Genomic DNA, 12,766 nt, shown 5'->3' on the forward strand with positions numbered 1-12,766 from the left:
GTTCACTTGAACCCAGGAATTTGAGGTTGCAATGAGCTGCGATCATGCCACTGCACTCCAACCTAGACAACAGAGCAAGACTTTATCTCAAAAAAGAAAAAGAAAAAAAGCCTGTCACTTTATAGTTAAGTCTTGATTCTGAAAAGGTGAGGTCTTTTTCCTCTTCACCCTTACCCTACCTCCCTCTCCTTTCCCCTGACCTTCCTCCTTCCTCTTCACTGTCTATTCTTTGCTTTTTGTGTTCCTCCACATGAATTGTGGGATCTAATATGTAAATTAATTTGGAAGAAACTACAATTTTTGGATATTGACCTCTCCAATCAATGAATTTGCATCAGTGAATGTTCAAATCTTCCCATTTATTTAGTTGTTTTTTATGTCTTTCAAAAATATTTTGTACTATTATCTGTAATATTTTATACATATATTATTAGACTTATTTCTATTTATACTTTTTGTTTCAATTGTAAAAATTATCTTTAAAAACTGGAATAGTTATGTTTTTCTTGCCAGAGCATAGGAATGTTGTTGACTTTATACATAAAACATTGAATTCTTATTAGGTGCACAAATTTAGATTGACTTGGATTTTTGTATAGATGACTACATTGAAAAGAAAAAAGTCAGAACCACTATTTGTAATAATGGCTTTGTTTCTTTTCATTTCTCACACTTTTTAGTTTCTGTGTGTTTGGGGATGATTATTTTGTTTGAGTTTGGCTTGGTTTTATTGCTTTGTCTACCAAGTTTTATATGTATATGTGTTTTTTACATTAAAGAACATGTGTTTTAGTCATTTAGTATGGTATTTGCTGTAGGTTTTTGGTAGGTAAATTATATTTTTGGTATCTAAGAGTTTATTGTTATAGGGAAATTCTTATGGTTTTTCTCTTTAACCACATAATGATGTGAATTATATGAATAGATTTTTGTTTTCTTTTTCAGTGTTAGACCATCTTTCAATTCCTGGAACAACCTTAACTTTCCGTGATGTATATTTTTTATACATTGCTGGATTTTATTTGCTAATATTTTACTTAGGATTTTATTTTCTAAGTTGACCTATAATTTTCCTGTATAAAATTGCATTTGTCACATTTTAGTATCAAGGTTGTCCTAGCACCATGAAATGGATTTGGAATGGTTTATGTAAGATAAAGATACATTTCCACTAAAGGTTTGTGTGGATTCACTTTCAAATCTGCCAGTATGTTTTTTTCCTTTTTTTTTTTTTTCTTTTTTTCATTTTAAGTGAGTACAAGTAGCTTTTCAAATACTGATTTAATTTTTAAAATACTTACAAGTATATTTAGAGTTTTTATGTCTTCTTGAATGTTACATTTTTATAGAAAATTGTATTATCTTTTTAAATTCTTTGACATCAGTTTCTTCAGAATTTCCTTACTTTTAAAAACCTCTGTAACTATAGTAATGTTTTCTTTTAAATTACTGATATTATTCATATGTTACTTTTCTTGATCCTTTGTTAGAAGTGTCCCTTTTATTAGTCTTTTGTAAGAGAGAGCTTTTGTCAAGCCTTCCATTTTTTTTGCTTTCTTTGATGAAGTTTATTATTTTGTACATTTTACTTTCTATAAACTTCTTTCATATTCTTTTTCTAAGCTTTTAATTTGGACATCTAGCTCACTAATATTTAATCTTTTTAAAATAAAACTGTGAATTTTTAAAAATAGCTCTAGCTGCATCCCACAAGTTCTTATATATAGTATTTTTATTGTTATTCTAATATTTATTGTCACCTTTTCTTTGAGTGGTATCTCATACCTGTATCCAAGCACTTTAAGAGTCTGAGGCGGGTGGATCACTTGAGCTCAGGAGCTTGAGACCAGCCTGGACAACATAGCGAAACTGCATCTCTCTACAAAAAGTACAAAAATTAGCCAGGCATGGTATCATGAGCCCAGCTACTTGGGAGGCTGAGGCAAGAGGATCACTTGAGCCTGGGAGGTCAAAACTACAGTGAGCTGTGATCACACCACTGCACTCCAGCCTGGATGATAGAATGAGACCTTGTCTCCAAAAAAACAAGAAAAGAAAGAAAATAAAAAAGATACATGCCTGAAAGACTGTGTTTGTATTCTCTAATTGATAGAGGATTTTGTATATTTTCTTGAGTATCATTCAAATCTTGAATATCTTTACTAATATTGTTCCTTCTTGATCTGTCGGTTTATAAGAAACATATGTTAAAATACCCAAGATGATTGTGGATTTGTCCATTTCTCCTTGAATATATCTCCATTTTTGTTTTATATATTTTTACGGCTTTTCACAAATTTTTGAGGATATTCAAGCTTGGAATAGAGTTATTTCCCTAGTGAAGTGTTCCTTTTATTATTTTGTAATGTACATAATTTTAATAAGTCTTTTGCTTTAAAGTTCATTTCTCCTATTAATAAAGATACTCCAGCTTTCTGTTGGTTAGTGCTGTCTGATACAACTTTTTCCATCTCTTTACTTTCGATCTTTCTTTGTCATTATGTTTTAGGTGTGCCTTTTGTAAATAGCATATACCTGGATTTTATTTTTTGATCAAGAGTTTCTGTCTTTTAACTGGTGCGTTATGATACCTGTATATTATGATTACTGATATATTTTTATTTCTCTTTTTTTTCTTTGTGTTTCTCTTTGCTTCTGTTTTCCTTTTTTCCTGTCTTCTATTTAAATGACTAAGATCTTTTTATTTCATGTCCGCCTAATGGTCTAGAAGTCATGTATATTCTATTTCTATTCTTTTAGCAGTTATTACCCTGATTTAATTTACTTATTTATTTTTATACACAAGGCATTTCTGTAATATTACCCTGATTTTAAACTTGCGCTCTGACTTAACAGAGTCTGAAATTATCCATTATCTCTCAGACAATGATGACCACTACAAGAACATTAGAATGCTTCAACTTCAATTATTTATCTAATTTTTATGTTATTTAGTATTTTAGTCCTACCTACTGAATTTCCACAAGTTAATCATTACTGTGTAGTTATTACTTTTATAAATTCAATGCTTGTTTATATTTACTTACACATTTGTTTTCTCTGCTTATTGTTGCTTCTTGCATCTGAGTTTTTTCTTTCAGGTTCAGTTTATTTCTTTCTAAAATACATACTTTAGATTTCTTTTCAGCAAGGATCAATGATTAATAAATTCTGTCTTTGTCTTAAAATGCTTTATTTTGCCCTGCATATTCACTGATAACTTAGCTGCTGGGTATAAATAGATCTAGGAATGGACCTGTGAGATATATATATAGAGAGAGATATGTAGATATAGATACAGATACACACACATATACATACACATACATATATATATATGTCTCTCTTTTTATTGTAAAATAAAACATATTCAAAAACAAAATAAATGTATGGCTCAGCGAATTATTATAAGGCAGCACCCTTGTAACCACCACTCAAGTGAAGAAGTAGAATGTGGCCACTCAGGAATATATTTTTATTTAATCTGCTTAGGACTTTTGCAACATTCTGGGTAATTTTCTCAAATTTACTAAGTCTTTAAGTTTTACTAAGTCTTTTTTTTTTTTTTTTTTTGAGACAGAGTCTCACTCTGTGGCCCAGGCTGGAGTTCAATGGTGTGATCTCTGCTCACTGCAACCTCCACCTCCCAGGTTCAAGCAGTTCTCCTGCCTCAGCTTCCTGAGTAGCTGGGACTATAGGCATGTGCCACCATGCATTTTTAGTAGAGACAGGGTTTGAGCTATGTTGGCCAGGCTATTCTCAAACTCCTGACCTCAAGTGATCTGCTTACGTTGGCCTCCCAGAGTGCTGGGATTACAGTTGTGAACCACCATGCCCAGCAATTTTACTAAGTCTTGAGAAAATTATCCAAAATGTTGCAAAAGTATCCTCTAATGTACTGTCTTTCTTTAGCTGTATCTAATATGTTTAGTCTGCCTTTTTTATTGCCTCATTTCTCTATTTGCACAGCTCTGTTTGATTCTTTTTCTCCTTTTTTTTTTTTTGAATCAGAGTCTCACTCTTTCGCCCAGACTGGAGTGCAGTGGTGCGATCATGGCTCACTGCAGCCTCGATCTGCTCTCAGGTGATCCTCTCGCCTCAGTCTCCCAGGTAGCTGGGACTACAGGCATGTGCCACTATGCCCTGCAAATTTTTTAAAACATACTTTGTAGAAACAGGGTTTTGCCATCTTGCCCAGGCTGTCTTCTTTTGTGTCTTTTATCTTTTACAGCATGCTGGTCATTTACAGATTGTTTTTCTACTGTTTCAAGTAATCCTTCTATTTGTTGTATCTGTGGAGTCTAGTTCACTTCCTTAGTAATATCAAGACATCAGGGCTTTATAGGAATTCTGGTCAGGCTAAGTTGTGAGAATATCTCTGGTTCTGTCATGTGTCCCGGGGTGTAACCATGTTTGGCCACATTTTCCTACTTCTCCATACCATGCAGAAGAGTAAATTCAGATCTCAAATCTAAGAAGCATAAACCTAGGGATTTAAGTTCACAGGAGGAACTTTGTTCAACTAGGGTCTAGAGAGAAACAAATGAGTGCTAGCAGGTGAATTTATTTTTCTGTAGTTTGTTTTCACTGAGGTTTAGCTTTCGTTGGTTTCAAGGTTTATGCAAGAGTGGTAATTCTAGCCCATCTCATTTGAGCTGACAGCCTCATCTTTTATCCTCACAGGGTATTAAAACTCAAGTTTCTGGATTGCTGAGACCTGTACCAACTCACCTTTCCTCCCTTTGTGTAGCCACAGCACTAGGTCATATGCCTACCTCTCTGGTTTTCTGTACCCACTTCCTGGCTGGCACCCAGGAATTCCCCTTTCTTTCTTGTGAGCCTAGTCTTTGGCGGTTACCAATGGAATATGTAATCCTTTTTAAAAATAAAACATTTCTAGATATTTGTGTGGAGATTTGCCAACAATAAGAGTCTTTCGAAGTATGGGATGAGAAAAAAAAACTGTTTTCATTGGTGATTTTACACCAGAATTTATCTGTCACAGGCAGATATGATTAGGACAAAACACTGGCAAATAAAAGCTAGGAATTAATTCATCAAAGCCTTTATGGAGAAATAACTTGAGTCTGGCATTTGAGTTGCTATTGGGATTCCTCCTTAGAAGGAAACCAGCTTTTTATCCAGTGTTATTGAATCCTTTTCTCTAAGGAGCAATGAAGCCTCCTTGATTGGCTAATCACTTAAAACACATGAGTATTCCGTATTATCTGCTAGTATGTTGCACACATCCCACTCCTGCTATTTTTGTTCATAAGTAAATTTTCATTCACAATTTTTTTAACTGTGATGACTAATGTTGCTTATAGTATGGGCATAAATGTCAAATAGGTTGTCTCCTTGAGAAAATTGTTACTTGAAAAAAGTATTGTATTTTGAACAAATAATAAACCATAAGCATAGCAGAATTGTTACCTTGAAGTCTTTCCTGCTCCTGTCAGAAACTCTGGAATATGTTTTATGGTACATCCTTCCCCTGTCAAATCTCATCAGTTTGTCTTCTTGGTATAGTTATTTTAAGGCATTATGCATCTTCGTAGGCAAATAAATAAAAATTCAAAAGTTACAATTGGTGATATTTTTACAAATAGAAGATAAACTCTTAGGAAGTTTAGGCAGAGACCTAAAAGTTAGAACCCAGAGGGAATAACACAGGAGGAAGCAAATATAGATTTAGAAATATAAGATGGGTAAGATGGCAAAGGTTTAAAATAATTGAGAGAATTAAGAAATTTTGTCTTTGTTTACTACTATTCTCAGTGATTGGAACTTCTCAACACTTAAGCCTTAATTTTTCTATCTTCTGGAATTTCTATCCAATAAATAATTATTTTTTAATGTATACCCCATCAACTCCTCCCTCAAAGCACCAGATAAGCTAAAATGAATTATAAGAGAGGCCAGAAATTACATGGAAAATGTAGAAGAAATATCTTATAAGCACTTAACTTGGGGTGGTTGTGAGCTTACTCTAAGTTGAGATAATAAATGAGCTACATAATTGCATAATTGATCGTCTAAAAAATAACTTTTTAGGTTAACTTTCAGGCATGATATATTAGCCCTTTTGAATTTTTAAAATTCTATAATAAAGAAACATCTACCTTTAAGAAATAATCTTTTTTTTAAGACGGTTTAGTTTACCATCGTTAAACATAACATTAGCATTGTCAAACCGACACAAGATGGTAAGGTAGAAAAAAAAATTTTTATCCTTTTTTAATCTTTGGGTTTACTATTCCCCCTTCTTAGAATTTGGTCTTTCCTCCGTCTTCAGGTTTCCCAGTGTTTTCTCAGTCTTGCCTAATAAAGTCATTCAAACTAATGTGTTAGACAGTTCATGTTGCCTTACTAGGACTATTTGCATTCTTAAAAAAAAAAGATTAAATCAACAACTGAAATATACACACATACAAAAAGTGAACAAGAATGAATGAATGGATTCATGGAAAGGATGGATGGATGGATGATGGTACCATTTCATGCATGAGAAGTCTTTCTGATGGGATAACATATACCCAGGACTCATATTAAGTAGATGGTGGTCTGTTCCAGTGAAGAGAGGGTCTGTCAGGTAGATTCTACCAGTACTTTGCCACTGTAGTTATCTCAACCACTAACATGTATTATCAACTTTCTTCTTTTGTCACTTGTCATACTAGCTTGAAATCAAATCCCTTTTTTGTTTGTTTGTTCAAGACTGAAAGAGCATATTCCTTTTGTGGAACTATTGAATACATGGCACCAGATATTGTCAGAGGGGGAGATTCAGGACATGACAAGGTATGTTCTATTTTTGATGCTTCTTTATATATTTCTATAAAATGTACTATAAGAATCCTAATTAACAACTTAAGTCATCTCTTCAACAGAGCCGTCTTTCTGGTGTTGATTGTCTTACCTTCCTTTTTTTCTCTTTTGCTTTGTATTCCTGAACACATTATGATATCTAGTATTTTGGAAGAAAAAGATAATAGAAAGGTTAGGACATTCTAGATTTCCCTTTTAAAGGTTTTATTGGTGAGAATTGTGTTTTATTTTATAGAGTAACAGTCTTATTAAAGTTGAGAGCTTAAAACTAGTCAAATAATTTTTATTTTATTTCCATTGAGAGAGCCTATTTCTTAGAGTACAAACTGTGACTCCATTCTTTTAAAAAAATTATGGACCTGTAATCCCAGCACTTTGGGAAACCAAGGTGGGCGGATCACCTGAGGTCAGGAGTTCAAGTCCAGCCTGGCCAACATGGTGAAACCCCATATCTGCTAAAAATACAAAAAATTAGCCCGGCGTGGTGGTGAGTGCCTGTAATTTCAGCTACTCGGAAGGCTGAGGCAGGAGAATGTTTGAACCCTGGAGGCAGAGGTTGCAGTGAGCAGAAATCGCGCCATTGCACTCCAGCCTGGGCAACAAGAGTGAGACAGCGACTCAAAAAAAAATTACTTACTTATTTTTGCATGAGACCATGGCCTTTTAGGATGCAACTGAACCACAGTGCAATACAGAAGTGTCACTGCATGTAAAACCGCACATTGTTCCTGTTTGAGTCGTGATGAATGGTTTTGGACAGTATTTTTTGGCATTTTTAATTTCTCCGAGAAAAACATTTGGAAACATAGTCATGTGTATCACCTTTAGTTAATATTTGCTTTTTAAGCTATCACTGAGAGGTCAATGATAAGGGAATCAGTGATATTTTCTTATTCCCAGTTTCTGCCTTTAACTTTGCAGAGACACTGGAGACTGTTGATTATCTTCCCAACAGAAATAAACATTTTAACAACCCTAGGAGAAAGAAAAAATCCTGAGTTCTAGATAGTTTAAGTTTGTTTTCCTAAGCCCTCTAAAAAGCTCAATTTTTTTGGCCTCCTCTCTTCCCTTTGTATGTGCAAAATGAAGATTCTAGAAGAAACTTTCTAAGTAATTATGTTACAAAATGTAGGTCATGGATTTTTTTCTGTATTAAAGGGTACAAAATTTGTTCATTTTTTTTAACACTTCTGTTTTATTAATAGCTTTATCCAAATAAGGTATTCTATTTTTTGGTTCCCCATCTTTCCTTCTCCTTCATTCCCTTTCAGAGTCCCACATATGCAGTTCAGATATCTGGCTGTGGAGAATCTCTGGTCTCCTTCCTGATGGCTAATCATATATTTAAAAGCACGTTCTTCAAGTTTGTGTGCTATTGGTTTTGGGACCCAGGGCTAAGAATCTGATTATTGATCTCTTGTCATTTGAAGAACATGGTTTTGAATCCAACAGCAAAACATTCTGAGGGTTCTGACTCAAATGGCAGTCAAACTGCTTGTATAAATAGAAGAGTTTAATTGCTGGTTTAGTTTGCTTCTTGATATTCTTTGAAGCTGTTGGGGAATTTGGTAGGAATTTATACCTGTTAATTTGAAAATTATCTTCAAAGACCTAATGGAACCAATTTTCACATAAGAAAATCTTGTATTACTCCTAGAATTTCTACCTACCTAAGGTGCAGAATATAGCTAGTCAATAAATATTTTTTCCCACACCTGGAACAACCTGACAGTTATTAAATGAGATAATGTATGCAAAGTGCTCATCATAGCGCCTGCGTGGGGAAGATATTCAGTAAATACCTTTGCTCTCATGATTTTAGTCTTCCTGATGTGTTTTGTATGTCAGCACTCTGTATTTTCTTAATAGCTCTAAGCCCATAAATTTTGTCACCTCTCTGAAACTTAGGCCCCGGAAATTCAAAGCAAATAGTTTGAAATTTTAACATCTAGTTAATATTTCCCACTGGTGTACACTCATGTGTTCAACAGTTATTAAAATTCTGATTTGCCTAATTACAAAAGAAGTAATTTTCAATATATCAAGATTCTTTAGGCCAGGCTTGGTGGCTCACGCCTGTAATCCCAGCACTTTGGGAGGCTGAGGCAGGTGGATTGCTTGACCCCAAAAGCTTTTGAGACCAGCCTCGGCAACGTAGTGAGACCCTGTCTCAAATAAAATAAAATAAAATATTCTTTAAATTATGTATAATTTGCTATGTTCTCAGTTCAGGTAACTGCATTTATAAATTGGTTTCCAAATTAGAACACATTTTATTTTATATTATTTTAGATCTTCCCATCAGTGAAGACTCTGAGGTTTATGTGTGATAGGTTCTAGAAGAAAAATTGATTTAGGCAGTTAGGAAAAAATAACATACCTTTGGATGTGGTATTTTTTTTTTCATTTTTTGTTCTTTGATTTTTGGACATTTCATAAGACTCACTGGAGCTGAATACTTTAGTTCCCTATCATAAGCCCAAAGAAATATCACCTACTTAAAATTTTAAAAATTTATATCAAATTTAAATTTTTTTAATTAAGGTAAATGGTTACTAGTTTAAGAAATAACACGCTTTCTGTGCTGAGGATACTTGGATATTTGTTCTTTAGATGTCTTTCTTGAATGTGCTAATTTAATACTCCTTACATAGAAGGAGGTGTACAAAATCATTTTTTAAAACATTTTCCTAATAGATAGCTTTCTTCATTTTTTTCTTTCTTATAAAATATTTTAGTTGATAATTCTATAAAATGAAATTATTGTTGTTTTATAGGCAGTTGATTGGTGGAGTTTAGGTGTTCTAATGTATGAATTACTAACTGGAGCATCTCCTTTCACTGTTGATGGAGAAAAAAATTCCCAAGCTGAGATATCTAGGTAAGATTTAACAAAATAAAATAAATACCTTGTTTTCTCAAAGGAACTGATCACATTTCTGCAGTTAGGCTGATGTAAACAATAATTTTTTTAAATGAGGATAGACAAAGTGATGTTTATGTAGTAAATTTTCTTTTCTATCATATAGCATATAGATATGTTACCTTTATATTTCTTTATACTGATTGTATGTGTCCAATTGAATCTGAAGTTTAATTTATGATCTGTAGTGTCATGATTTTGGTGTGCCCCAGAGCACTTAGAATATTGTCTTATACTTAGTAGATACGTCATATATTGAGAAGTTTATTTAATGGATACTTTTTTCTCCACTGTATATGTAATTTATTTCTTTGTGACTTTAACATGAAGAAACAGTAATGGTATTTTTGAACTCATGAATGTAGGCTCAACAGAAACAAATACCATAAAATTATCCTCTTGTAGGTCTCAGAGCATTATTCTCTTATTTTTCCTTCATAGCAGCTATCACAGTTGCAGTGTTACATTTTTGTTTATAATTATTTGATTAATGTCTATCTGTCACACTAGATTGTAAGCTCTTTGAGAGTAAGGGACATGTCTGGCTTTGATTCTCAGTACTTGCTATATAGAACCCCGTAAATATTTGAGGGATAAAATGGGTTAATGAACAAATAAGTAAATAGTGACCAACATTATACTAATTACTAGTTATGTTTTTGTCCTGTTTTTACTTGAATTTTATAACTTTGAGAACAGATTTGGCATTAAAAATTAAAAATTGAGATTCCACTTCCAAAGAAGATGGAATAACAGGGACCAGATTTACTTTCCTGCCTGAAACAATTTTAACAATGGGCAAAATACATGAAACAACAGATTTGAAGACATTGGACATCTGGAAGTGAAGGACAATGATCTTTGAGAGGCGGAAAAATAAATGAGGTGAGCCCTGTGATTGCCCCAGCTTACTGCCTTGAGAGCATTTCCAGGCTACAAAACCCAGATGCAGTTGAGGAAGTGGAACTGAGAGTCCAAGAAGATCAAGACAGCTAGAGTTTGCAGGCCAGAGTGTGGGAGAGAAGAGTGGCACCCAGAGGGAAGTCCAGAGATGTGCAGAGGTGTTCAGTTGAGTACTGGTAAGCACACAGTGAGGAAACTATTCCATATAGTTAAGATGTTATTTCTTGCCAAATTGAACTGTAGATTCAATACAGTCACATTTCCAGGAGGCATTTTTTTTTTTCTTTAGAAATTGACCACCTGGGTCTAAAATTCATTATGAAAATGCAGAGGACCTGTAATAGCCAAATTAGCTTTGAAGAAATAGAAGTCTTGAAATAAACTTTGTTCTAAGTTACAGTAATTAAGACATTGTGGTTTTGGTGTCAAGACAGACAAATGATCAGTGGCAAATGATTTTTGACAAAGATGCAAAGTCACTTCTGTAAAGATAGTTTTGAACAAATGGTGCTGGAACCACTGGCTGTCCAGATGGAAAAAAGTGAACTTCAAGAAATACTTCATACCATATAGAAAAATTAACTCAAAATGGATTATAGACCCAAATGTAAAAGCTAAAACTATAAAACTTCTGGAAGGAAACATAAAGGAAAAACATTGTGAGCTTGGCTTAGGTAAAGATTTCTTAGATATGACACAAAAAGTGCAATCGATAAAAGAAAACATTAATAAATTGGACTTCGTCAAAATTAAATATTTCTGCTCTTCAAAACTGTTTGAGAGAATGAAAAGACAAGCCACAGACTGGGATAAAATTTTAAATCATATGTCTGCTGAAGGACTGGCATCCAGAATGTAGAAAGAATTCTTAAAACTCAAGAAAACAAACAACCGCGTTTAAAAATGGGCAAAAAATTTGAACAGACAATTCACCAGAGAAGATGTGTAGGTGGCAAATTAGCACATGAAAAGACTATCAACACCTTTAGTCTTTAGGGAAATGCAAATTAAAACATCAATGAAATACTACTATATACTCAACTAGTATGGCTAAAAATAAAGAGACTGATAATACCAGGTGCTAATAAAGACGTGGAGGAACTGGAACTTTCATACATTGCAAGGGGAAATGTAAAATGGTATAAAAACTTTGGAAAATAGGCAATTTCTTAAAAAGTTAAATGTTACTCACTGTCTGATCTGTCCATTCCACTCCTGGGTAATTACCAAGGGAAATGAAAACATATGTCTATATAAAAACTTGTGCATGAATGTTCATGACAACTTCATTTGTAATAACCAGAAACTGGAAATAACCCAGATATCTGTCAACAAGTAAGTGGTTAAACAAATTATGGTTTATTCATACAAATGGAAGACTCCTTAGCAATGAAAAGGAATTTATCTAAGACATGTGCGGTAGTGCACCTGTAGTCGCAGTTGCAGAGGAGGGTGAGGTGGAGGGATTGCTTGAGCCCAGGAGTGTGAGGTCAGCCTGGGCAATGTAGCAAGACCCTATCTCTTAAAAAAAGGAATGATTTGTTTATACACTTGCAAATGGATGAATCTCAAAATAATTACACTGAGTGAAAGAAGCGAGAAAATATAGAATATATACCATATGATTCCAGTTCTGGAAAATGCAAACTAATCTACAGTGACAAAAAGCAGAATAGCAGTTGCCTGGGGACTGGGATTGGGGGCGGTCAGGAGAGATTACAGTGGAACATAGGAAAACTTTGGAAGGTGAAGAGTATGTTTATTATCTTGATAGTGGCAGTGGTTTCACAGGTGCATACATATGTCAAAACTTATCAAACATAGAACATTTTCTTCCATGAAATTAAAAAAAATACAGTTATATACTTTGTGTATGGGAATTTTATTGTACGTCAATTGTATTTCAGTAAAACCGTTAAAAATTTAAAGTGTACCTATTCCAAGACAGGCTAGAAAAATGATTTCTCACTGTTTCAGTTTATTTAGCGCCAAAGTTTTTTTTTTTTTTTTTTTTTTTCCACAATTAGAATGCTCATTTTAATGTTGCCATATGCAAAATCATGGATATATCTCACAAGGATGATAATAAGCAAAAGAAAGCAGAAACAAAAA

At 33.7% G+C, this 12,766-nt stretch overlaps 1 protein-coding gene across 2 annotated transcripts in view; it reads left to right on the forward strand.

Annotated features, from left to right (window-relative positions):
• RPS6KA5 (ribosomal protein S6 kinase, 90kDa, polypeptide 5) overlaps positions 1-12,766 on the forward strand; it is a 199,765-nt gene that overhangs the window by 140,321 nt on the left and 46,678 nt on the right. For both annotated transcript variants that reach the window (XM_011949415.1, XM_011949416.1), the window contains exons 6-7: positions 6,718-6,801; positions 9,606-9,709. In XM_011949415.1, coding sequence (XP_011804805.1) covers positions 6,718-6,801; positions 9,606-9,709 — 188 coding nt within the window. The remainder of the gene's footprint in view (positions 1-6,717; positions 6,802-9,605; positions 9,710-12,766) is intronic.

Source organism: Colobus angolensis, unplaced genomic scaffold (assembly GCF_000951035.1).
Source record: "Colobus angolensis palliatus isolate OR3802 unplaced genomic scaffold, Cang.pa_1.0 Scaffold3, whole genome shotgun sequence".
Classification (NCBI taxonomy): domain Eukaryota; kingdom Metazoa; phylum Chordata; class Mammalia; order Primates; family Cercopithecidae; genus Colobus; species Colobus angolensis.